The sequence below is a fragment of the Anguilla anguilla genome, chromosome 2, assembly GCF_013347855.1.
Source record: "Anguilla anguilla isolate fAngAng1 chromosome 2, fAngAng1.pri, whole genome shotgun sequence".
In the NCBI taxonomy this organism is placed as follows: Eukaryota; Metazoa; Chordata; class Actinopteri; order Anguilliformes; family Anguillidae; genus Anguilla; species Anguilla anguilla.
The window spans coordinates 13470281-13498217 of record NC_049202.1 but is presented as its reverse complement, the minus strand read 5'-3'; the positions used below and the strand labels follow the sequence as shown (position 1 = coordinate 13498217).

Sequence of the window (27937 nt, the reverse complement as noted above, 5' to 3'; positions counted from 1 at the left end):
ACCAGTCGCCCCCGGGTACCTGCTCAACGATGACCCGCGTCCAGTGCCGCCAACGCGCCTGGTGCAGACCGGTGGCGGGAGGGCCGCCGTGCCACCTGTCGGCCCTTTAAAACCCCCTCCTCCTATCAACCGGGTCAGCCAGCAGCCAGCGGCTCCAGCCTCAGTGCCCAAAGCCTGGCTGGAGCACCGCGTGTTCAGCCACGTCAGCTACACCAGGGCTCCCCAGCCCTGTTCCTGGAGATCTACCATCCTGCTCCCTTTCATTTCGACCCTAACAAAGCACAGCTCATTCAGCAGCTACAGATCTAGTACAGCTGTTGATTAGGAGAATCAGGTGTGCCAAATTAGGGTTGGAGTGAAAACTCACAGTACTCTAGATCTCCAGGAACAGGGTTGGGCAGCCCCAAGTTACTATTTCTCAGAAGCCTGTTCAGTTCACAGACAGCTGATTGGCCCTCGTACCCTGAGTTCCGCTCTCACGCCCTGCTTGGGCGAAGCTGCTGACGGAGAGGTGCCACACAGCCATGACGGTGAGGTCACAGGCAGCACGCCAGCAGCATTAAAACTTGAAATACAGAGCTCACATGATGCAGCCTACCTTCCACTTTCATTTTCAAGTGCATCATCTGGTTATTTACTTTAGCAACAGCCCACAAGGCTGTTTCGCCATACGCTTTCCCAAGAGAGAGTACGTGCATCCGTGTCAGTGTGTGTGTGTGTGTGTGTGTGTGTGTGTGTGCATGTGCATGTGTCTTATGATCTGAAACACAACGTTCTATTATTTTTGTGTTGCATAAAACACAAAAATTGGCTGAGGGAGCAGGCGGCTTGTGATATACAACTAATAATAAAAACAAGATGAAAGATAAGGTATGAGACACCGGGCGTCCCAGAACAGCACACACCCTGGCATTTCAAGGACAGAAAAAAGCTAAAAAAAGAGGGCGATGTGGCGCCTCAGGGCCCCCTGGCCCCTCCCCCAGCCCCGCACGGGCAGTCATGCCACAGTCACATCAGATGCCACGCTGTGCCATTTTAGAAACAGGGGAGGGAGCCCAGGCGCTCGATCAGAGACGCATTGGACACGCTCTTCCTCCAAGCCTCGTGACTCCACACCATCGTATCCTCCGAGAGCACCTAGGGCACTTTCAGGGAAGGGAACAAAAAGGAGGAAAGCTTTAAACCTGGTCCTACCATGGACTGATACTACATGGGCCATCTAGGCCTGCTTCTCATATGCTTGGTGCATCTTTAATTGCGGGTATTTGTCTTTGTTCGTATGGTATTCCAGCTGCCAGAAGTCCCTGGCATTCCCTGTGGGATTTACCTGGAATTTTACCAAGTGCTTTTCACCGGGCTAAATCTCCAGTCCTTCCTTTTTGTGTTCAAAGACAATAGCCGACTCAAAGCTATTAAATGATCAAAGCACGGAACTCTCAGTGCCTTTAAAGACAGTCAGAGCTGGCTGGCAGAACAGACCAGCGAAAGGTGAGGTCACCAGGACTAAGCCTCGCAATTCATTTTTCATTACCTCATAAAGAGGTGTGAGCGTTTCGGTGGTACGGTAACAGTGTAGCCTACGGCCAATCAGGTCTCGCCTAGGTCACAATCCTTTTTCTTGTTACAACGGTAAGAGAAGAGTGAGCTGGGAGCAAGGCCAGCTGTTTTAAGATGATAAAGGAAACGGGCAATACCTCTCCTGTGTTCACACACACAGGGAAACGCGTGAAGCGTAAAGACAGGTCAGAAATCCCAGGAGCGCACACATCTGTGCGGGGTCCTCCAGGTCTGCTGTGAACAGCCCACAGCACCGGACTGGGGTGCGAGGACGGCTGGCCTCTCCCCCGGCAACAGCTCCAAACGCACAGCCTATTAAATCAGAACCGCGCTGGGGTCGATAAACCAACCAGACAAATCCACCCCTCCGGAGCAGGGAAAGCCAGGCGGACGTGCGGAGACGTAGCCTCAGCCCACCTGTCGACTTCATGCAGGTACAGTCCCCTTAGCGTGACCATCTTTTCCGAAAGGCCGCGAAACAAGAGCATGGCGATTCGGCCACTGCTCGAGAGTCCACAGCCCGTTAGCACGTCTCATGAATTTATGCATCTGAGCTCGTTCTGGCGAGACACTTCAAAGCGCCCTCTCTGCTCGTTACGCGGGGGACGATGCTCGGCTGGCTGACCTCGGAAGAGCAAGCCATCAAGCCAGCGTGTATTTATGCTCAAGTGTCAAAAACAACAAAGCCTGAAATACCTAATGATACGAGTCATTATCCAGTAACCTGAATGACCCCTGTGATATGTACACTGTTTTTAGCTATTCAGTTTTGATTAGCTAGCCAGCAAAGCTAATGCTGCAACAAGATGCGTCAATTGATCTCATTTGTAGAGAACCACCTGCTCAATTGTGAATAGCTAGCCAGGGAAGCTAACGTTGTCACAATCAGTGCTTGTTTTGTATATTAGCATCTGCTAGTTCTCGCACTGTGCTAGTGGCAGCAAGGCAAGTCAAGTAATAAATTATCATGTGCCTAACAGTGCTTGCACTTCAAAAGCTACGACAGGAGTTGTAAGATTTCAGAATTCAAGCTGGCCAAGGCACTTCAACAAATAAATACCGAGGTCACATGAGTGCAAAGTCGTTGCACATCCGGGTCACGGATTATGAAAAGGCGCCACCCGTGGATTCTGCCTCTCTGTTGCATAAGCCGATCTCCTGCGGCGGCGGGGGAAAGAGCGGATTGGGTTACGCGCCGGCGGCGTATCGTTTAAGCGCGGAGACACCGGATACGGGCGGAAAATACGCCCGTTTCCATGCCGATCTGCCACAGTCGCTCGATTTACAGGGCGGCGGTCCTTAGGCATCCCGGGGTGGACGAAGGCACGACCGACGATCGAATTCACCGTAACACGCATTAACCCCCCCCCACTCCCGCCCCTGGCCCCGCCCTCCCACCACTGACACAATCACCTGGCCTGGCCCCATCCCCAAACTGGCCTGAGCATTTCCATTCACCCCCACTCCAAGTACACTCCTCATCTAAGAGTGTAAGCCCAGGAAGGATAGCCACAGAGACACTGCTAAGCCCAGGATACAGAGCTGCAGGAGCCAGTAAGCAGCATTAGCATGCAGCATTAACTGTCAGTTAACAGGAACGAGGATAAATAATCCAGCATATGACCGCGAGATCTCTGGCTCATTAGACAGGTTCGGCTTCTCGGCGCTCGTAATTCAAACACTGGGAAGCTCCCGCGCCGCTATGCTCACTCATTGACATTCATAAGGAAAGCCTGTGAGCCCGGCGTAGAAATGTGATAATTCATTTTACTATTCATTTTACTATTCATTTTTCTGCTTGAGTGTGAAGGCGAATCTCTGTGCAACTGATTGCACTTCATACGGAGTGAAATGGAGTTTCATTTAGCAGCGGGACATGGTTGGATTACCCGAATACAAATTTGTGTGAGCGTTACAATACTAGAAGATGACATCATTTGAAACGCACATCCCTATTGGATACCTGGGTGTGTGCCTGATACACCTTGCCGGTTTAAATGAAATCTGATGAGAATTCAGATGAGCAGAGAAATACTGGTAACGGTGTCGACTGGCATTCTTCAAAAGCGGCAGCCAGACCATCCACACACACAGACACACACACTCACACAGACACACACACACTGCCCAGTGGGCAAAAACCAATTAGGCCCAACCGCCTTTCGAGCTGACGGAATAGCCGATCAAAGCACGCTCTGTGGGACAGCCCTCAGAATGTGTGTCACCAGCCTCTGAGCAGGGGGAGGGGGGAGGGGGGGTTCAGGGACCCCTAGTTTCGACTCTGGCACTGCGAGCGAGCGCAGCCTTTTCAACAGGGAGTTCAATGGAAAGCCAGCTCTTAAGAGCACAGACAGCACAACACAGGGGGGGTGGGGGGAACCCAATTCCCTTGGGCATGCCCCAGGGATACATTAGCTGGTCTGCTGTGCTCTAAAGTCCAGTGATGCGTGCGAGAGCCGGACGCCATCGTGCTTTACGAAGCCAGACTCCCTTCGTAAAGAACAACCCCCCCCCCCCCCGAAAGCCTGGTCATTCAGCAGAGGAAATTCCCCTTTCAGAAACAGCTGTTTCAGAATCTGCTCTGGGGAGATGTGCGGAAGAAGCCATTAAAAACAGTTGCCACAGAGCACCGGCACGGCATTGGCCGCGGGCCTGTCTGCATTACTGAGGTCTGCTATAGGAATGAGGTCCAGCTCAGTACAGCCATATTCCTGCACGCTTTAGGATGCTTTCACGCTATTGTCCTTAACTCTCATCGGAGAATGGATGCATGTGATTTCCTGGAGAGCTTAGCTAAAGCGGTCCACGGTCCTCTTAAAGGCATTTCCTGTTGTATGACACTGGGAAGAAATGAGGACCAGACTATTAAAGGGAACTATGGACCCGGCACTGAAAGCAGGGTGCAGAGGATTGGTCTGTGCTGGTAGAGCGTGTTGGGGGAGGTGCAGGAGGACGGAATTAAATAAGAAATGGAATGCATGTCTGCAGCTAGACATGAAGATTTATTTGGAGAGGAATCCACATCGTGGATCGAGTGGCCCGCGCTCGAACTGTGGCATGCTGGGATTTTCCACTCTGAAAGCAAACCCCAGGAATTGATCTACGCAATGGAACCTGTAAACACACTGCAATAGGAAAGCACTGGCGAGCTCCGTCTGAGCAGGGAAATAAGGACTTCAAAGAAATGATGAGCAGCCCAGAGATAATGAGATCCAGTAAACCGTTCTTCCCTCAGACTAGAATTCACTCTCCCTGCCACCGGTTTCACACTGCTATTCCATTACACTCTCCACACAATAAATCTGTTTCATATTTAATGTTCAAAGAAGAATTTACAGATTTTCCTCCGCCATTTTCTAACAGGAGCTGAAACCCTTTAAGGCTTCACAGGCACGCAGTTCATCACTAATCTTGTCTTTGTTGCCCACGCAACAAACACAAGTACACCTGTTTTTACAAAGTCTCTGGCACGTACACTGGAAGCAGGTACAAAGTGAGTGGACAAATACGCACAATTTACACAGCGCAAAACCAACAGACAGAGAAACAAAAACACACAGACAACCAGACATTACGCATAACATCCACCCCACCCATAGGAAATTCCATAAAAGCAACCACACAAGTCAAGACATGAGGTAAAATACATATCGATCAAAGGAGGAATAAAAACTACATTACCAATGGTACACCATACCACCCCACAGATATGTCATCACTTCCTACAGGGACACAAAATGGTAGTCAGAGAAATCTCTCAGTCTGTACCGTCCGGAGTTCAATACCCACTTCCTGTGTCCCCAAACCACTATGCGCGATGCGTAACGAGGAAAGGTGTACAGAGAAGCGACAGACACACAAGGTGGGCCAAACAAACCACCCCCCCCCCCGCTGCCTCTCCCTCTCTGATGCGTCAAGCTGTGGGAAGGAGTGATAAGTCACACAGGGAGCAGTTGTGCTCCCACAGGAAGCTCATCCCCGCGCAGCCCGGAGGCTTAACTCGGTTATGGGCCACTCTCTCCGTAATGGCGCCCGGCCGCGTCCGCGCTGTATACGGGAAGCCGGCTGAGGTAATGGCGGGAGCCGGGGGGGGGGGGTTCCCGCCATTACCTCAGCCGGCGCCCCACCGGGACGCACCTACGGGACCCATGCTCTGACGGGGGGGTGGGGGGGGGGGTTCCGGGAGATTTAGGGAAAGGGCGTCGCTCGGGCGGCCTCCGTGTGGGTCGTTAGCGCTCGCTAATTAAATCCGAGCGAGAGAGAGAAAGCACCGCGTCACGGGGAGCTCCGCTCTTCAAGGGCCCCTCGCAGAGCCCCTGATGCCATAAACCGCACGGCGCTTCATTCGCCCGGAGATCGAGCGGGACGGCGCTCGGCAAAATAAAATACCGCCTCGGTTTTTCTCTCCCTTGATACGGCCGGCTGGTTGCTGCTGAAACGGAACTGGAGCGGGATCTGATAAACCTGGGAGGGGTCCGATCCTGCCTCTGGCCCTCCCAGAATGATCTGTCCCAAACGTTTTTAGTTAAAAAAAAGGCTAAAACATTCAAAGACTTTAGCATAGCGTCTTCATCATAGATAGTGTCACGCTGATGGCAGTACATGCTGGAATAACACCATTACAGTGATAAAGGCAATATGCGGAAACACTTGTATCTTTCTGCCTCATTAAAAAAAACAGGGAGGGAAGATCTTTGCAGAATGTAGTTACTGAATTCCTTCGATCTAGACACTTATCTTTTAAATCCAAAGGGATGAAATAAGAATAATCCATTTCCATTTAAGATGTTTGAAAGTGCGAATCTGGCACCAAGAGGAGCAGGGCTTTAATATCTGATGAGTCATCGATGCCCCATCCCGTCCCGTTCTGGCAGAGTGGAACAGGACACAGGCAAAAGCTGGGTGCTCCTGGCAGGTTCCACATGAAGTCCCTGGAAGTCCTGGGTTACTGAGTCTTGTGACTGTAGCTCTGTTACACATCCTGTGGCCTCACTGTGGACTGGTTACATTTAGGCGCCTTGCTTTGTGTGTGTGTGTGTGTATGTGTGTGTGTTTTGAGATCCTGAAAAATACTGCTGATTCACTGGGGGAAGTACTACAGAATGAATAATGCAAGAGAAAGAAGGTCAGAGATACAGAGACAGGCAGAGGGCAAAGCTACAAGAACACAGATACAGGATGAGACAGAGTGACAGAGATACAGGGAGAGACTCCTGTCCATGAACATGTGAAGTCCATGAACAAGCACACACACCGAAACTGCTGAGTCAGGGATCTAGAGTCGCACCTCTGCACTCCGGGCTAAGAACGGATGACCTGGAATGTTTGGGATGTTTACCAACCTGCAGGTCAAGAGAGTCTAGGGTAGCCCAATGACACAGATCAATCACTGCTGCAGAGAAAGCCGGGAGGTGACGGGGTTCACTACAAAAACACAGAGCTGGAGCATGCTCAGTACAGTCAGAACAAAGAGCTGGAGCGTGCTCAGTACAATCAGAACAAAGAGCTGGAGCGTGCTCAGTACAATCAGACCAGGAAAGCACACAGTGCTCCTAAAACAGTTATAATGGCACATTGGGGTCTCAAAAGGCATTTTGAATCTGGAGCAGACGCTCAATTTGAACAGGCCTGCACTGCAATGCATTTCCCCCACAGCCGCAATGGTAAATGGTAAATGGACTGCATTTATATAGCGCTTTTATCCAAAGCGCTTTACAATTGATGCCTCTCATTTGCCAGAGCAGTTAGGGGTTAGGGGTTAGGTGTCTTGCTCAAGGACACTTCGCCATGCCCAGGGCGGGGTTTGAACCGGCAACCCTCCGACTGCCAGACAATCGGTCTTACCTCCTGAGCTATGTCGCCCCTGAGCTTCTCTCAATTCATGAGAGAAGCTCCCAGATTTATGGTTTGAGGAAGAATACTGGAATAAAGGAACGCCGCCTTCGAGGAATCCCGCCTGAACCCCAGCACAGCGCAGCAGCGGGCCAGCAGTGAACTCCAGACCCTGCCTGGCACACGGTCATCACCCGACGCCCGCCTCCGACTGACTGAGCTCCACGCTAAAGTCCCTGTCACAAAGCCGCCACGAAGCAGCTGTCTCCGAGTCTAAGTAACACTCAGAGCAGGGCGGGGCAGAACCGGCGTGAAACGGCATGCGCCAACGCTGCTTTCCCTCGGCGACAAAAAGCCACGGGGCTCGGCCTAGGAAAGCGATGCGTAAGCGCTTCACTGGTGAGCTGTGAGGGGAGAAGAAGCAGCGCCAGCGAGAGCCTGGTCACGAACGATCCTGCAGACCGAGGCCTCGGGTGGCAGGGCAGCGCGCCTGAGGCAGAGGGCCAGCAGATCCATTAATACCAGCCGATACGAGGACAAGCCATGACACCAGCTCACACTGCGCTGATGCTGTGGGCAACACGTCTTCCCGTTACCAGAGGAAAGTGGAGCACAATTTACAAAACAGAAAGACAGCTGAAAGTGATATTATGTTCACATATTAGCTATATGCAGACAGAACATTGTGTCTAGCTTACTTGACATCACTCAGCTGGGAGTATTTATACATCCATCATTTTCCCCTGTAAATATCCTATGTACATTTAAGTGGCTCTAAATATGAGTAACACATTATTGAAAGTGCCTGAAGCTATTGTGCGGAAATGATGTAATCTGTTTTGTACACTGAAATTCAGGAACTGAGGTGAGCCCATATGAATCCAACGCAAAAGTCAACATTCCCCTCTCAGACTAATAGCATGTTTTCATCCCGTCCGGTAGCACGTTAGTCGCAGATTACACTCATTCCAACATGGCAGGTGTCCAGAGTCCACGTGCACATGTGGCACACGCTCGCAGGCACACACACACGCGCACCCACAGAGCCGCAAGCAGTAGTGCAGATTTCACCTCATTATCTCACACGTCCTTCGGCGAACATCTGATCCCAGTGCTAACGTTCACCTGTGGGCTGGTCCCACAGCAGAGCGGGGGGGGGGACAGAGCTGACTCATAAGTTCTCCGGGTAGGTTCTCGTCCTCTGTTTTCTCACAACACGTCAGTTTCTCGCAGCTCGGCTCTCACAACCTGTCTGGTTTGGCCTCATTACAGGCCTGGGCAGGGTTCCTCAGCTGTTTCATAACTTTCTGTCAGTCGTCTACAGTGAGGATTCAAAGTTGGAAACGTCACAGGAGAAACTGGGTGATGTTCCATGAAGTGTGAGCTACCGACGAAGCTATCAAAATACTGAGTAACGTCCAAATCATCGACTAAATGGTGTCTTCAGTCAAACCTTAATGAACTCTTTCTCCTGAAACTGCAGACTACTACTAAGGGAATTATAATCATTAAAAATAAAGTAATTTTTGCAATATGCTTGTTGATATCATGTATCAAGTGTAAAATGGCTTCTGGCTGGCTGTTAACAGGGACCTGTCTAATATTAACATGTCCACCAACGTGTCACTACGGCAACCGAAAAGAGTGCAGGCTCTCCTACAACACACTGGCCTAAGAGCCAGCCAGCACAGCCTGAGGAAAGCCATCTCCCGCAAATGACAACCGGCCAGTAACCAGGGAGCCGGGTCAATAGTAACCAGGGAGCCGGGTCAACCTGCTGGAATCCTGCCCCAGAGCATCTCACCCTACCCCAGTGGGCCAAAGGAAAGAGTGTATCACCACCGACCAACTTTCCATCATACACAGCAAATGAAAAAACTCAACCGCAAACTAGCCTGTGTCAGCGCAGGGATTCACCCTGTGCTTGTGAACACAGCCTTAACCGACCGAGACCGCAAACGCGAACCGAAACCTACCTTGCTTTCCGGTGGCTGGTAACACAGGCCTCCTTGTGTTCAAACTCGAGTGGCCATCTTGGCTCTTTAGCCAGGCTCTGGCACAGCTTCCCTTCCCTGCCCTTGGGAAAGTGGAATCAGTGCCAGAAGGGCTCTTTTATTTAACCCTGAGAGCTCGCCCACAGGGGACGACGCTCTTACCACGGGCCTGGAGGCCAGTACCACGGCACCACAGCACAGGCCCATTAATCCCACAGAGTTATTTCTGACTCAAAAGCTGACAGCTGTGGGGTGTGGACTCCCCCATTTGCTGTTCCCCTTGACGGCTACATGCTTGGGCGACCGTTCCTCTAATCCTGCAAAGACGAGCGCAAGGAACTCTGCATCCAGGTGAGGGTGATTAGGCATGGATAGGCACCGCAGCCTCATTTACAAGTGCATCTCTGCATGCTAATCTTGGGGGAGGCTAACATTCAAACTAGGACAGGGTTAATGAAATAATAATAATAATAATAATAATAATCCTGAATATAAACATTTGCTTTGAAAATTATGTACCGCTGCAGGATTTACAAATCTGCCAGAGCTGTAGCAATGGTTGGCTGGGTGGCTGGTTGGCTGAATAGCCACTCTCCCTGCTCAAATCTCTCTCTCTCGCTCTAAACCCCTTTCATTCTTCCTCTCTCTCTCTCCCTCCTTCCACCTGCCTGCCTGTCCATCAGTCCTGGCAGCTGCACTCACACTTGCTGCAGTGGCCATTTACAAGCAGCCTTATTATATAATCCAGTAAAACAGGGGGATGACCCTGAGCCAACAATCACCCATAGTGAGTGAGTCTGGGATAGAAATGCAGACACAGGCCACACACAAACACACACACACACAGATGGACACACACACACACACGCACACACACACACACACAGACGGACACACCCGCACCCACCCACACACACGCACACACACACTCACCCATGCCCTCATCAAAACCCACACCCACACAGCTGCCCTCAAGCAATCATACACACACACACACACACACGCACATGCACATAAACACACACACACAGACACGCACACACAAACACACACACCCATACCCACATCCACACCCACACAGCTGCCCTCAAGCACTCATACACACACACAGTTGACCTCCCACGATCGCACGCATCACCACACACATAAATACACTGCCGCCCTGAAACCCTATCACGTTCTCCCACGCTACGCGCTCATCGATACATTCGACGGGGAAGCCGTATCACTGGGGGCGCGGAGGAAAGCTCTGGCTCCGCTCCTCCTCCGCCCGCCCCCCCCCCCCGGCTCCCCTGCGCGCTTCCTCCAGCACCGCGGCCGCCGCGCGGGACAATGGGCTCCTTGTGCCGCGCCCGTGGCCACACGCCGCCCCGCACCCGCGCGCGAGCTCCCCTTCGCCGGCCGCGCACAAAGGGAGCCATTTTCTCACCGGCCGGCCCTATTTCCCTTTCGCCAGCGATCCCGCCCAGATCACAATGCTGCTCTTCCCTGCGGCTCACGCTACTTCTGCTTCCCGTTCCTCACACTGTACTTAACAAAGAGGGAAGGGCCCGGGGCTGATGTCCAGTCCATGACGAATGGAATAAAGGCATTTTTTTTCTTGATTTAGCTCCATACTCCACAATTTAGGATTTGCAATCTTCACATGTTTTTAAAGTGCAGATTCTCAGCTTTTATATTAAAGGGTATCTTTATACATTTTGGTTTCAAAAAAAGAAAATACAGTACTTTTTATATACCCCAACATTTTGTATATATGCGGCATTATAGGCTTATGGCAGCTTTAAGAGTGGCTATACTGACCGTGTGCACGTGTGCGGGTACAGAAGGGTACGGGTGAACAAACATGAATCCGTAAGGGTGCCACTGTGTGCTTGGTGGTGACAGTCGTCAACCAAGCGAATAGCTAGTGTGTGTCAGGTCATGCATTTGCTCATTCATGCCAATCCGACAATGGGAATGAGAGGCTCTGCTGTGTTTGGGAACAAGCAGTGAGAACTGGTTAGGTCAGTGTGATTATCATTAGGCTATATCTCTGTGTGCTGGTATCTGTATTTCTATGGGCGTGCGTATGTTTGTGTATATGTGCGTCTTTATGTGTGTGTGCATGTGTCTGTGTCCATGTGTGCACATGTGTGTATGTTTGCGGGCGTGTGTTTGTGTGTGTGTGTGTGTGTGTGTGTGTGTGTAGACAGCAGTAGACAGGCGTCTACGCTAAGTTAACTGAGACAATGGCAGTTAACAGCCAAGCTGCGACTCAGGGGTGACTCAGGGCTCAGAGTTGCCGTGGGTAACCAGTCAGTGAAAAAAAAAAAAAAAAAATCCACAGACCCCGAAGTTCAGTAAAACACCAACTGGAACACATTCAGTCCTCACAGCGTAATAAAACAGCGCAAGTCAGCCAGTGTGAAACACTGCAGCCACTCCAGGAGCAGACAGCTGACTGCCATCAAAACAAACAGAGCATAACGGCTTCAACAACGCTGAGACAATACAGGGGCCCTCCGACACCCAGCTGAGACAACAGAGGGAGGGAGGGACAGACGGAGAGAGGGAGAGAGGGAGGGGGAAGAGGTGAGGGTGTTTTCGGCGGATATCACCTCAGGGGGGCTCACCCTTCCTAAACAAAACAAGGCGTGGCGCAGGCTAATCTGACATCTGCCTTCAGATAAGGTACACCAAAAAGCAAAGCGGGCCTTCCGCCATCTGCATCTCTAAAACGGCCGTTAACAGCTGGGCGGCGGCCATCTTTAACGGCCGATTCGGCCTCAGAAGCGGCATCGACCGTCAAAGATGGCCGCCGTGTCTGGGCCGGAGCCACTCCCCTCCGGACCCGTTTTCAGATCTGCGGACGGGGAATGAAACCCGCTCGGGGGCGGGGGTTTTTTGCGCTCGCAATTTTCAGGACCTCACTCGAGTTCCGCCGCAGCTCCGTGCCCTCTGGGGCTGCCGGGGTCTCTTATTCAAACAAAGCCGCGAGTGTTTACCTGATTTCCATCTCTTTACCGCGGCTGTCCTCTGCCTGTGAGAATCCCAGCCTCAGCCTGACCCAGCCCAGCCCAGCCCAGCCCAGCCCAGCCCAGCCCAGCCGTCTCCACACTGCAGTCCCGGCCACCGCCGCGCCCAGCGCGCCATCAATCAGGCCCGGCGCCAAAGAATATTAATTATATATCCCATATCGTGCGCCTGAGAGAGCCTTCCAGAAGAGCAGCCGGGACAGATCGTCCTTTTCGGGAAAGATCATTCATTATTCATCGAGTTTTTTCCAACAGAAAGTCGCGCAACGGCTGTGGGATTGCCCGAGCCAGGTGTGCGCTGGAGCTATTTACCATGGGTTTGGTTTAAACCGTTGGTTTTAACTGAAAGATTAATAGCCCCAACTGTTATGACCCTATTCTCCACTATCCTCTGCCCTGAGCTTTATCCGCTATGTTATCTTCCGATGGGACACCATTGTGTACATAATAACCCCGCTTAAATCCTTCAGTTAACCATTTCTGTTTACTTATTCCAACCTGTCTTCACATACGTGCCTGTCATATCACACTATCAATATTAGGACAGTTAATAGATAAGAACATCTGCAAAGTGGCATAATAATAATAATAATAATAATATCAGCAGCAGTAGTAACTCTACTGGACGTTTTGTGGAGTTTTTCATGGGACCTTGCCACTGAGTAAAGCAGGGTGGATTAGGGTGATTAAGCACTTCAGTACATTCTGCTGCAGTAATCTTGAAAACTGACCCAATCCAGAGACAGAAGGCTAATTGTGAGGGCATATGGAAGACTGGAGCATCTGCCCCTGGTGTGCCTTTGAAAAGCAGAATGCAGTGGCCACACAGACATGCAAACCACACTCCAAACCCCTCGCCCCTCCCTCACCCCCCCCCCTCCCTCGCCCATGACGACCAAACTGCGGCGCTGCCACCACGCTTATTAGGCCCCGCTAATGATTAATCTGGTTAACGAGTGCGGCTGAGAATGTTAATCACATTCTCCCGGCGATTAAAGCCGTACGGGAGTGGCCGCGGCTTTGCGGATTATCCCCGCCCAGCTCTGCCCACATCAGCCCCAGACCCCGGCCCTGGTCCTGGTCCTGGTCCCGGACGGACATCGCCTTAATCCCGCCGTGGGCCCGGCCGCAAAAGCGCCCGTCTCAAATGACGGCATGCCAAGTTTATTAGGCAAACATAAACCCACACAAAAAAGTCAAGGAATTCTGACATCTGGAAAGACCCCTCCAGCCCCACCTTCTGTCCACAAAAGGGTCACAATGGCAGCAGGACAAGAGCCACAGAGATGTTTATTATGGACTGAAAGGAGAATGCAACCTCTGAGCCGCCAGACAGAGCTGAATAAAGACGCTGTGTTTACGGTATACACATAAAGGCAAGCACATGAGTACATGTTTGGTAGCCATTTTGCACTGGACAAAAAATCTATATTTCCCTACCTACTGGACAAGAAGATGTGTTGCTGGCAACTATGCTCGATAATGCAAAGGTATTTACGCACATGGAGCCCATAAACAAGCGTGTTTACAGCAGCTATACTAGATTAGGCAAAGGCGTTTACATATATGGAAAAGATAAGTGTCTTGCCAGCAGCTATGCCACAAAGGTATTTACACATGCGGGGACATGTAGCTGGGTGTCTTTAGCACATAACTAAAGCCACATTCCCACACACGCAGACCACAAGAGCCGCGCTTTGTTTCGTTTAATCTAACAAAGTATGAGCAACGTGACAAAAGAGAAGAACTTTGGGTTCTGGCCCCTTAACGACCATGGAATTACATTGCTTTGCATTGGCAAATCAGGGCTAACCTAAATAACAGCTTAAAGTCTGCTGTCATTTGAAACCCACGCACGTAGCCTACATTATTTCATACAGGGCCTATTACACACACAAACACATGTATAAAATGCCTTTATCACAGAAGGTCCTGGAGGCCCGGGGCATGGACGGTAAAGCAGAGCAGGGCTATACGGTTGTGTGCCGGCTGCTCTCTGGGCTCCACCGGGGGTGTCACATTACTCTAAGGGCTGCCTGTCTCCAGCAGTGCTGACCTCCATTACTCAATGCACAGGCTTTCATCTCCCCTATAATGGATCTTCTCTAGCAGAGAGGGGGAGGGAGGGGGAAAGACTGGGTGCAGGGGTGGTGGAGGAAGACATAGAGAGAGAGAGGGAAGGAGAGAGAGAGGGAAGGGGAGGAGAGAGAGGGAAAGAGAGAGTGAGAAAGGGAGGGAGAGAGAGGGGGAAGGAGAGAGATAGAGTGATAAAGAGAGAGAGAGATAAAGGCACAGACAGTGAGCAGACAGAGATGCAAGCCGGGGGGGGGGGGGTTGGGAAGAACAGATGATGGTGAACACACAAACACAGGTACCGTTCCAGGAAAGGCGGTCACTCCAGCACACAAAGGGTCTCAACCAGCCACACGGCCGGCCGTGAGTCGGCAAGAACGGCGCCGGGCCGGCGTCGCGGGGCGGTGCCGCGGGTCGATAGCGGCGCTTTCAGCAGCGGCGGGACCTGCGCGCGCCTGGCGTGCTCGGCATGCCTTTTTTTTAAAACAGAAGAATGCGCTGTCGCAAAAAACGAGGCCCGTAAAAAAAACGCCTGACCCTGAGAAGGCCGACGCTCCTGCCCCGCCCCGAGGCGAGAGAGCGCGTCGGCTGGCGTCTCGCGGGGCGGAGACAAACGCGGCGGCGGAGAGCATGCTCAGACAAACAAACGGCTTCGTCCTCTCCGCCCGGGCGTGGGACCCACGCCGACACCGCGGGCCAGGTTTGAGCCGGCATTCTGCGCGCCCCCCCGCCCCTCCCCTACCCTTCCCCTACCCCCCTGGGCCGTCTGCCCGGAGTCCACCAGTGTCATCTGCCACGAGCGCGCTGCCCAAAACCAGCGCCAGAGCGCCCGTAAAACCGTCGTCTTCCCCTCTCCCTCTCCGTGCCACGGCCCGGTGATTTACGGGGCCTCCGGCACACAAGCAGACCCCCCACCCAACTCTCCAACAGCCCCCCCCCCCACTGTGATCCATGACTCTCCTTCAGACCCCACTAACCGCAGCATCCAATATCTGCTCCGGCTTTCCACTGACTAGGGGCTCAGAATGAACAATCACTCCACCGAGCAGGCCTAGCCTACATTATACACTGCCATTAAAATATAAATGACCTAAATACTAAATGGTTAGTTAATATTTTAATACCAGTTTTGATACTAGTTTAATATTAAACGTAAGAAAAGGTTTATAAAATTTTTGCTATTTTTTAACTAATTTTCTGACTGATGACAGTGCATTTTTGTGTGGTAGTTTGTGTACTTGTTGCTTTAACCGCAGCATGTTTTTTTACTGATGACAGACAGCTGCACTGTGCAGTTCATGTGCGACTGCATGCCGAACATGAACGTTCATCGATCAGGGTGAACACGAGGGCCGGGTGGCGTCGCGTGTTCTGTCAGCTCACCGAGTGATTCATCGCAAATATCAGAACTCAAGTTACCGGATTCATTGACTGGCTGTTTGATTCATCGCGCCTGACAACCACACATAAACATGATAACTGACCTGCGCCAGCAGCTCAGTAAAACTGATGAGAGGGGAAATAGGGAAATGATCGACCCCTCTGGTAACTCATTCATCGGGTTTTGACAGGGTGAGCTGCGATCCCCAGAAAGCCGAAGCAACTGGATCTCCGAGTGTTTGTCCCAAGCAATTATCAACCACAGACCCTCTTGATGTAATAAAAACAGTGAAAGCCTTGCGACAGCTAAAGATAAAAGCACACACAGCCCAGCTAGTTCCCTGAAGGCAGTAAAAACTTCTTGTTGATTTAAACACGGAATAAATCCCCGATATGGGCAACTCTTCCCATTGAATCTTTGGAAGCACGCGGGGGTGTACAACCCCCAAAAGTGAACGAGCCTAGTTAACGACTATTAAGTTCTAATGACCATTTTAAAGGACACCTATAAACTACTTCTCTGATTAGGTCTCGGGGAAAGAAATTGTTGAGTTGATTTGCAGTGTTCTGATAAGGGTCAAAGGTCGCAGGATTCTCAAGAGTAACGAAATTTTGAGTAAACGCTTGCTTGGTGCTGGAAATGCTTTGCCCCTTGGAATCATATTACGCGTCTACAGAGGTCCCAAAGGTGTATAGTACAATGCTATTCAAAACGATGTTGCATTTTCCGTCATGGAAAACTCAGTAGCAGATTTTTTTATTATTTATTTAATGACCGTAATTAGGACAATATATTCCCATCCCGTACACTGCAATCTATGTGATTGGTTTCGCTTTCACAAACACGGGAGGAAAACATCCGCTCTAGCTATATAGTTTATAAAATAGTCCCATTCTAACGGCAATAACGACATTGTTTTGACAGGGAAACGACGGAGCACATGTTCCAAAAGCAAAGCCGTGTGGTTTATATTATAGCTATGTGCTAGATAGGGAAGATCACCTGTCGTCAACAATGACCTGGGTACATTAGCTGTCAGAGGGATTGATAAGGCATATAGTAGTAAATAAAGTGATACATATATATATAAACCTGACTTAACTTATTAATGCACAGAGATTTGGTCTTACCTTACAAAACTGGCTTAGTCGTCATCATAGGTCTAGTCCAGTTTGCAACAGCGAGTGGAGGGGCCAATTAGTGATAACAGAAGCACCGAAGTAATGTATCTCTGGGGAGCTGAAATTAGACATTTTCACATTTAATGTTCAGTTTGTTTTTATAGTTGGATTGGTACAATCTTTAACATGTTTTTCCTTTATTCAATTAATTGCAAATATGCTTTCTACTGAGTTAGTTACGTCGCAAACTGCTATACAAATTAAACCAATTGTACTTATTGCAGCTTAATTCTATAACGAAATAACCATATCTAGACTGACTACTTTTAAGTAGATGCTTCACCCCATCGTTGGCTAGCTAGCACTACTGAAACACTATGGCAAACTGTAACGTGATCTAACGTAGGCTACTTATATTATCTGACTAGCTAGCTCATTAGCATGCCATCGAGAGTATCAACATAGGGATTACGGTTCCGCTAGACTGATTGCTCCAGCATAAGGTATCATAAGAATATAAACCTACCAACAGCATACGGAAAGATTCCCAAGCAGTTTGCTGTCCCTCAAAATGTGCCGTTGAATAACCAGTTAACTAGCTATCAAAATACAATCAAACAACGACGATGTGGCTCGCTAGACAGGAGCATGAGTTGTCAATTCCAACATCCTGTTCTCTCATCCTGGGCCGTGGCGTATTATAAATCACCTGAATTTCACAAAATATTCAGACTTCTTCCGTCACATTAGCTGGCGAAGCAAATGACGAAGCGTAGCCTGTTGGAACCGAATACCATAATGCCGCCTACTTCATCCTTTGGGGGAATGGAATATCTTTTTAAGACAATTCCTCGCTGTTGCAAGTGCATGCCTATGTTCGCGTAATGTTTGTTCTGCCCGGTGTCTCCAGACTCCGGACTCTCCGCACGCGCTGAATCATTCACACGCGGCCACAGCTGACACTGACGTCACTCGCGATGACATTCCCCTTCTTGCAACCCTGCAGACCTGCTGCGCTCAGGTGCGCATGCGCGAATTCATTAGCCCGATAATCGCGTTTCGTTGCTAACTTTATATAAAAAATATTACCATCTGGTTGAGTGTGTGGTATGAACTTCAGGGTCGCACACATAACCTGTGAAAGTGTAGGAAGGAATAGCATTTTGATTCTTGCTGGAGATTCCGAGAATAATACAACGCAGGCTATTCAGTCGCGTGAGAACGGTTGTGGAAAGAGTAACATTAGCTGTTTGTTTCTTGTTACTTTTGTTTTAGACAATACCCAAGTTGAACTGAGTTTAAGGATTTAATTCTCCAGGAAGAAATCTAAACAAACACGCGTATCTAAAATGCTAAAACTTAAAATCTGAAAATGTGTTTGCATTTTAAGCCGCTGCCGGTCGTGTTTTGTGGTGGATACTACCCTATAGGAGCACATCAATAAGTTTTATAATTAAAGAAAGGCAAGATTGGTGTCTATCATGAAGCAGGCATATAAACAATTGGAGAGTCGTTATATATGCAAGTCTTAAAGAAAAGGTACAGAACATTTAATCTGGACAATGGAAACCAAAGTAAGGAGGTATTGCGATTGGACTGGAGAGATTCCCTGCTAAGGATCTCTAATTCTGACCGAGCACATACCCCTAATGACTAAAAATATGCATTTATTTCATTATAAATTCTGTTAAGTGCATTCACACTCTTAGCACACATTTGCTCTAAATTAAGGAAGGGAGAGCTCAATTGTTTGAGTACAGTTAGTCAGTCATTGCTAACCTACATGATATTCCATAAATTACTACAAAAAATAAATTTAAAAAACACAATATGACCACAAGATGGCAGTCTCCTGCTAGAGGGGGCATCTGAAAGAATGACATTGTATTTATCATAAAAATATATGTAATCTGTCACAATTATCTGGGAAACACTTATTATACATCAACTGTAGTGGCTCAAATTAATGGATGGAAATCAAATGTTTGTAGTCTACGTATATGAATTATAGTTCCAGTTAAAATGTCTATGCAATTAATGGTAATATGGAAGATTCAGAAGGCTTCAGAGGAAATGTATGTTAGTAGAAAGTGCAATAAATTTAGAAAACTTAAAGTAGAATATGTCCAGTTTAATGGTAGATATAAATCCAGGAAAAAAATCTAATTAACAGGAGTAAAAAGGGGTTAGCTTTTTAGTGTTTCCCTGTACATCACTTTAATCCTCTCATTTCATTATTGAATCTATGGCTGTATGCTTGATGGTAATGGTGCAGTCACATTTCATTATTACATTATTACACTCACTTAGCAAACTCTTTTATCCAGAGCAACTTACAAAAGTGGAGAGGCGCAGGGTCCTACAGTCACAGATTTGACCCTGGACTACATTATTAATAGACTATGTTCAAGAGTGGGTTACTACACCATTGGCTCCTCAAGTAGCCGTACCAGGCTTCCACAGGCTTCATGTTACCATCAGAAAGAAACACTAATTTCTTTCAATCACTGCTTTCTCTTATAGTACTGTGTCCTGTAGGGTTCAAACTAGTCACTCGCAGGTGAGTGCATTGGAGGACTGCATCCAGTTTGGCCACAGAAGTGCCTGTGGTCCTTTCATTTTGGGGAAAAAAAATAGTATGAGACGAGTGGGTGAAAACAACAAATATGGAATGTTTTATCTGCCTTCTTGACTGGAAAAGCAGAACAAGCTGTACATGGCTTTGTGCGAGGGCAGGACCTGGTCCATTCAAGAAGGTAGTTTCATATTTAATTCTGATTGGAAGAACCTCACTAGACATAGTGCTTTCTACTCTTATTTGTCACAGGTGTACCATGAAAAAGGGGGTTTCAAACTAACAGAAAAATATATGAGAAAAACAAACACAGGTCTTTGAAATATATATGCAAAATGGACAATAGATAGTAAATATTTATTCTTTTTCTATACAGAAATCTAAAAGTATCACATACTGTATTAACCATAACAAGAGTTAAATTGTAAAAACTAAATCTGTAGCCTGTAAGATTAAAAAATTCTTGATTTTTAGACCAGCTTCAAAGTTTTTCTCAAAGCTGTAATAAAATGCAGAATGTAGTTATGTGTCATACTATCAGTATTAATGGGTCAAATAATATTGTCCTCATTTCTTATTCTATCTCGGAAAAGGTCCATGGATATTAAATATGCATGTTTTCAAATTGCAAATGGTAATTATCCCATTTTGTGACATTTGCTGGTGAGCTAATGGTTTTTTATATGTGCAGGCAAGCAAAAAATTGCATGAATCTGTGGGATGTAGCCCATAGGCAGAAATTAATCTGCATGGATTCTCTCGTCTGGGAAGTCGCTCTGTGAAGTATTTTAAGACTGTAGATTAGTTAACGCCTTTCCACGTCACAGCTGTATGGCCACTCCCAGGTGGTTGGGCGTGTAATTTCTGTGTGAAACTCTTCCAGCTGTGCAACTGTGTGGTTTCTCTGCTGTGTGAAGCTGTGAACATGTGAATGCATGCCCAAGTGCAAGCAGTCTCACAGTAAACTGCAATATACGGTTTCTGTCCCATGAGAATTAATCAGCACTTTTTCCAGTAAAAGGAGAGCAGAGCAGACCACCCACCCTCCTTACATACCTTTTCACTTTATTCAGACAGGGGGAAAGCGGAGAGGGTTACAGATAGAGATAGGAACACAGGACAGAAAAGCATTACAGTGGGGAATCGAACCCCCGTCCACACGGGGATTCATACTTCAGTTAATTTGGCCACCCTATGGACTCGGCCATACGGTCTCCCTAATGTGTAATATTAGATTTTTAAGGCCACCTGCTTGGCGGAAACATTTCCCACATTTTACAACTGAATGGCTTCTGTCTAGTGTGAATAACCTGGTGCGTAAAAGTCCCAGAACATTAGAAACAGTTATCATGTAGCAAGCTAAAGCTTTCACTTTAGTGTGTCTTCGCTTGTGGCCATGATAGTTCCGAACTACTGATTTTTCACATGTACAGCACAAGTCATTTGTTTCTCTGCCGTGAATGGCCCGATGTGTTTGGAGATTATATGCCTTGCGGAAAGGTTTCCGCACATACATCACAGATAAACGGTTTCTCTCCTTGGCAAATTATCTGGTGCCTTTTGAGATAACACGACTTTATCAAACTCCTTTCCACGCATGTCACAGAGACGATGTGGCCTGATGTGTTCTGAGATTATACTGTTAAGCATTTCACATCAGAGAGGCATTGTTTCTCTCCAGTGCTAGACATTTCGGTCTGAAGCCGAATGCTTTCTCTCCAGTGTTAAATTGTTGGTGTTAACGAAGGAGACTTAGTTTGTGAAAACATTTCCCACAATTCTCTTCTTTCCTCCCTTCCTGCTCTGCTGTAAGTCTTCTTGCTCTTTGCTGTGCTGACGCTGTCACTCCGGATAGAATGATCCCGTTTTTGAAATCAGAATTTGACTCGTGTGGGCCTTGCGTTATAACTCTCCTCAGAACAGCACGGTAATATCGATGGTCTGAGTGAAAGTGCGACCTCACTCCAACATCAGAGCCAGACTCTACAGCTCCTATGGCAAAAGAGTGAAAGACAAAAGAAAAAACTGTTACACAAACCATACAATTACAATGTAAACAGGTTCATGACAGACACAAAACTAATAAGACCACCAAGCAATCAACGGCTACATCTGTTAATTAACTATGGGTGTAGCAAACACCCGTTCAGTGGTGAAAGCAATTCAGTTCTTGCAAGTGCTATACTACTGCCTTGGCCCCTCTAATGCAATGGCTACATTAAGCGATAAACTTTCACTGTGGCGCATCCTCATTAATGTTTAAAAGCCACTTTAATCAAGTAATCCTCTGCTGACCGTGCACATTGATCTACAGGCCTCGCGGTGGGTCAGTGCTCCCAGAATCCTCTTCAGGTTTCTCCTCCCTCGTCTGAGAAGGTCCCACACTGTCCTCCACGTCTGCGGACTGGAAGAAGGGCAAGAGCAGTCCTCAGCCACCATGCCTCCACACACCTAAACTATGTGCTAATGAGCAACGCCACAATCTCTTGGTTTGGTAAAAATGAAAAGTAAGCTAATCACATGGACCAGAGATGGAAGGTCCAGGGGTCAGAAAGTAAAAGTCCTGCCATGTTCTTCTTCCACCCATGAAATCAGCCAGCTGATTTCACAAATTAGTTCTACTTCCTGGCTGAAGAAATATGCTAATTAATAGATCAACCTGATATCAAATGAACATATCAAATCAAAAGTTCTACTATGACACGCAACATTTTTTGAGATTCTGAACCAATAAAATGTATTCAAATAACTGCAATAACTGCACAGTGTGTGTTGTATTTATGGAAGTAGATCATAAGCAAAAAATGTAAGAATTTTGAATAGGACTGACATTTAAGCGAGTTTTACCACTTGTATACAAAACACTTGTTTACAAAAGGAGTAATGTACCTGGTTTAGTCCTTGCACCAAATATAGCATTAGCACCCTGATGCACGCTGGGATGTCTTGACCTTAGGTGCCGCAGCATCCCGGACGTGTTTTTGTTATAGCTCAGCATGTTGTTGCAGAAGCTGCATCGCACCTTGTTGGGCCCAAACAAAGTGAAGTGGTCCCACACCCAAGAACGGCCTCCTCTGCCTTCAGAAGAATCCTACGAATAACAAGTTTTCATATTTAAACTGTTCATTCCACAAATCTCAAGAGTGTGACAGTGATCCGTTCACCTGCATGGAATTTGAACGTTTACGTCCTGTGTAGCTGTTTCAGCCTTGAACGACATCCATTGAACTAAACTTGTGTGTACTGTATATTTTGTCCTGAAATGACATACTAAGACTCCTTACAGGAAATAAAGTAATCTAATCTCCAACACCGATTCATCTTCAAGATTAGAGAGTTTTGAAACTTTGCATACAACACAGAAAATCTTAGTATGTATAATATGGCCATTGAGTTCAAGTCTAAATGTCTTTTACAGTTACCCAATTAATAGTCATGTATATCTCTGTGTTGCAAAACCATAACAATGGTAGTGGGTGTGTATTAGGGTCATGATTATGGACAAATGTTCTGATGCCCACGTCCTCCATAATTTAAAAAGGTTGTACCCCACATCTATATTTACCAGCTCCACCTCCAGCTCAGCCTGTCCCAAGAAGGCCTCTGAAAAAAAATGAATGCATTATTATAGATAATTGAGTTAAATTAGGCTTGAATCAGTATTAACACTGGTTGACATATTAGACCACTATTCACTATTCATGGCCTTGTCAGTATATCATTTTCAAAATGGTAGCACCACAAATGAATCCTTAAGAGCACTGTGCCTATTCAGCATCATTTAAAACTAAGGGTAGAGTTTAAATGTAGATTAGAACCTATTCAAAGCTACTTCCTTTTAAACTCCCCAATCATTTTTATCTGAAGTTAAACATGTAATACAAATTTAAATTGTTTGCAGTACTAAACAATAACAAACCACTGAATGTTAATGCAATCGTGCCATTCTGTAATGATAAGAAGAAAGAAATGTCCATGTCACAATTACACACAGACATTTGATTCTTCATGTCAAAGGTTGCATACCTGGTTCAGTCTGTGCTGCAGCAGCCCCAATAAGGATAGCTGCGGGATGTCTTGTCCTTATGTGTCGTAGCATCCCAGACGTGTTTTTGTTATAGCTTAGCATGTTTTGACACAGGCCACATTGCACCTTGTTGGGATTAAGCAAGGTGAAGTAGTCCCACACCCAAGATCGGCCAATTCTCCCTTCGGGAATTTCCTACAAATCACGAAAGGTTTCATATTTATCTTTTAAAACATACAGGAATTCCACTGCCTGAAAAATGTATGTCATTTAGTGAATCATAGATAAGGGGAAAAAAACAATAGTGTTTCGGATCAATGAAACAATGTGTTGAAATTAATATTTTTGCATGGACCCCCTAGCATTTTAACACACAGATACAAGACAGATTAGGTAAACTTAACTAAAATGTACAGTGTAATTTCTTTAAAAACGGCAATGATTGTTAGTGAAACTGATTCGGTGACAAAAAATTCACACAAACCAATTCCCGCATTTCACTTTCACTTGCATCTTCAACACAATTCAACGAAACAATCCCATTCAGCAAGGAGCACTACACACACACACAAACACACTGTGGATTCTGGGGGAAAAACATGCATTCTTTTTATTGTACTTTTTTGAAAAAGTGTTTGAGATGGAAAGTCATAATTATAATCACACTGCTTAAATTATGTTTAAATGCAGTTTTACGGGACATAGTCTATGTCCATCTCTAAAGTGCAGTCTAACAAACATACAAGTGTATGTGTATAAAGTAGACCTGGGTAGACCTTTGGTGTTACACAATAAAAGGGGTAGTGTGATAGGGTGTATTAGGGTAAATGTTATGGACAAATGCTCTGAACCCCCTATCCTAAACAAAGGCAGTTTCTCATGCAACTATATTTACCATATCTGCATCCATTTCAGCCTGTCCCATGAGGCCCTCTGAAAAAAATTAATTGAGATTTTCTCAAGTTTACACCTCAAGTACCTTTTGCCTGGGTGTATCTTCCAAACATCTAAAACTTTATTTTCATACAAATTTTATTTGACTGCTTTGGCACAAATTCTGAATTTCTCAAAATTTCTCATAGAATGACTAACGATCTAGATTATGCTTTTTGCACTGACTAATTTCTTGAGACATTTTAAGCTGAGTTTTTACATGCAGTTTTAAATGTAAACGGTAAAAGGGAAGTTGAAAATGCATAGTAGTAAATAGCAGAAGTAGTAAAGACCACTGGTGCAATGACAGTGCAGGTCCACTGATGGACCGCAAAGTGAACAGAAGTGACAGCTGACTACACACATTCTTGTGCGTACTAGTCTGTGTCCTCTGAACTTGATGGGCCTGAGAATATGATCGGCTGTTACAAATAATTGGGGGTAAAAACCTAGGGGAATAAGATTTTCAGGTTTTAAAAGTTCTTCAATGTATACCCAACCAGGTTATAAATCCACTCAGATGCATTAATATATAATTATGACTGCAATTACCTAATCACGCTAAAGCAAAAGAGATCGACATGTTACCATTGCTTCATGTAAAGGGCAACATACCTGGGTCAGTCTGTGTGGCAGCCACAACAATGCTAGGAGTGTCCCACTGATGCACGGCGGGGTGCCTTGTCCTTATGTGTCGTAGCATTCCAGACGTGTTTTTGTAATAACTTAGCAGATTGTTGCAAAGGCCACATTGCACCTTGTTGGAAGAAAGCAAGGTGAAGTGGCCCCACACCCAAGATCGGCCTCCTTTTCCTTCAGACATATCCTACAGATTACAGAAGTTTGTGTATTAATCACGTTAACATACACAGGACCTTCAGTTTACTTACATGTGTAATTTACTGAATTTTGGAATTTTGGAGAGGGAGAAAAAAAGTGCAGCGTGTTACATGGCAAGCTTCCGGTCACCCCATCCCTTTTTCTTCCCTCTACTACCTGCCAGCCCCTTGAATTCTTGCATTACCAACAATCTTCAGATCAATGTATTTATATTTATTCTAAGAATAATCTAATACTCAGAAACTATAACTTATAGTCACCGATGTATATTCAGGAGTTTTGTCATGACAAAATTTTTTCAAAGAGTAATCTCATTTAAAACCGATCCATATTAAACAGTTTCATGTAAAACAAATATGACATCTCCCTTTGCATTGTGTTCCAGACAACACAGAGCAGTATTTGTGGCTGTAATGGCAGGTTTTTGACCTGCTTCAATCCTTTATTCTGAAATCTCATACCTGGCCATTAGGAACCTGGCAATGAGAGAACTGACCTTGCCTTTCAGGATAACACGATCCAGTTGACAGTCTTCCTCATTCACAACTATAGAGGGCTCTCCTTTTTCCATACTGACATCCTGGGAACACTCATCCTCTGTAACAATGGAGGAAAATAAATAAAATCTTAGTAAAAGTATTAGAGATTTAGTTAAATATGTCCGAGTCACGATCATGAGTTATACGATGAACACTTTTCCCCATGTTGTTGACCAGGAGGCAACTTACCACTTTTTACAGAATTCTCCAGCGATGCTTCTTCAACAGTTACTATTTCACACTCCATCAGTTCTGCTTTCGTCTCGTCAACAAGCTTGAAAATTTTCTCAATGGCCTCTTTACCCAGTATTCCCATGATTGAGGCGAATCGTGTCTGAAATGTAACCAATGTTGGGGTTTTCACATAACGGATTTCAAATGTAATCTTGTTTTGTAATGTCATTACTACACGAACTCGCAAATGTGTAAACCTTAGCTGGTTAATCAAAGCGAAATGTCGTCAGTGTTTTACGTTGTAGTTTCATGTAAATAAGCCGTTTACTGGCAATCTCCACTTGTTTACGTCAGGCTAGCTACTTTACCAAGCTAGTAGCTAGCCGAACGTAAACACAGCTAGCAAGCTTACACGTTGTGTTTGTCGACCAATTAATTGCTTAACGTTTTTGCACGTTTCTCGGGGGTTTGCTTAGCTAATAGTTCCTGGTCCTGGCTTTTACAACAAAAAGAATAAATTCTGCCTAATTTAACTACTGTGGGTAAACTAGGCTATATCAATACGAAAGACAGGTGGTTTGAAACTGGAAAGTGCACAGCGTCAGAGCATCCTCAGTAATGTTACGATAGGAAACATACAAAATCAATGTCAGACTGTCAACGTTAGCTAAAAACCCAGCCACTTTGCTGCTCTTGCCATTTCATGGCATGCTTAACTCACCGTTATTAGTTCGTTTTGTGTCTGTAGTTTCTTCTTCAGCACTTCACTGTTCATCTCACCCTGAGCCACTTTCAAACGTAACGTGAGGACGGAGTCATCGCCAACAAGGTTGCCTATTACTGCCACGGCCGCTTGAACCAATACATCCACAATGGATGATAATTTGGTCTGAAAAGTAACACAATTCGACATTTTACCGGCTAGTCTCACCGTGGACTCACAGCAAAACAACGCACAAAGCGCTCCTGTCAGGGACTTTGCCCAGTTCCTCGACAGAGAAATATTTTGTACCGAGTGATGATCATAGAAAAGGCACACACTGCCACCTAGTGTACTGGAGTATTGAGCAAATACGTGCAGTTGACTCACCTGGCGGGTCAGACACGATGCATACATAAAGTAATATTTAGGTAATGAATATCCTGCCAGTTTCTTTGTACCATTTTGCATCTATATTTAATGTTAACTATGAATCTTTGCTGTATTAAAACATGGTGTATAGGTAGAGATCGCTGTCTAGCCCTTTTCAAAAATCTTTGAATCTGTTTACTTGCATGACAAAGATGTGAATTAGCATATCCTTGACAGTGCACATGTCCCATACTGTAGCTTATACACAAATGTTGTTACTGCAAACAACAGGCTAAGACTGGCAGTGAACTCCGCTGGATTCTTTTTTTTTTTTAACATCAGTGCTACATAAAAGTGGACCACAATAGATTCAGTAGAAGATGCAATACCAACAGAAACATCAAAACCTTTCACCACTATTTTCTAGAGTTGCTTGCCAGAAAGGGATACTTTCTTTGCTTTAATACAAATTGAATACTGTGACTTCATCATGAATTTTAGAATGGCATAATATTCATTGGGAAAAAAGTCAATTTAAGAGGTCCTGGATAATGGAATGAGGATGTAAGCATGTTCTTCATGTTCTGTTCTTCCACACAAATGAATTAAGTAGCCTAACACAAAGGATACAATATTTACGTTTTGAAACAATTTCAACAATATCTTTATGCTAATTGTTGTAAAGATGAGTAGCAACAGATCAGAAAAAAGTGGTGTCTAATATGCACAGGTTCAGGCCTGGATTTATCTGAGCAATGACAGACACCAATATGCACTGAGGAGCCATCAGAGAGATAGGGAA

The 27937-nt window shown here is 46.4% G+C and overlaps 1 protein-coding gene and 1 pseudogene across 1 annotated transcript; both read right to left on the bottom strand.

The window, feature by feature from the left end:
• LOC118221925 overlaps positions 1-17962 on the bottom strand; it is a 70603-nt pseudogene extending 52641 nt beyond the window's left edge.
• Positions 17963-20593: 2631 nt separating this feature from the next.
• Positions 20594-27189, bottom strand: LOC118221249. Its single transcript, XM_035406134.1, has 10 exons — positions 26785-27189; positions 26079-26223; positions 25847-25947; positions 25126-25336; positions 24473-24510; positions 23577-23772; positions 23116-23153; positions 22440-22641; positions 21846-21954; positions 20594-21542 (listed from the first exon to the last, which is right to left on the bottom strand). Exons 1-9 carry the CDS (start codon positions 27178-27180, stop codon positions 21899-21901), a joined length of 1383 nt encoding a protein of 460 aa, XP_035262025.1. The 5' UTR covers positions 27181-27189; the 3' UTR covers positions 20594-21542; positions 21846-21898.
• Between the last annotated feature and the right edge of the window lie 748 nt (positions 27190-27937).

Coding starts and splice junctions, on each gene's coding strand:
- LOC118221249 (XM_035406134.1), bottom strand. CDS start 27,180: ATGTATGCATCGTGTCTGACCCGCCAGGTGAGTCAACTGCACGTATTT. Junction 23,773..24,472: donor CTGAAATGGATGCAGATATG/GTAAATATAGTT, acceptor CGTGATTTGTAG/GAAATTCCCGAAGGGAGAAT. Junction 23,154..23,576: donor TGCAGCACAGACTGAACCAG/GTATGCAACCTT, acceptor ATTTTTTTTCAG/AGGCCTTCTTGGGACAGGCT.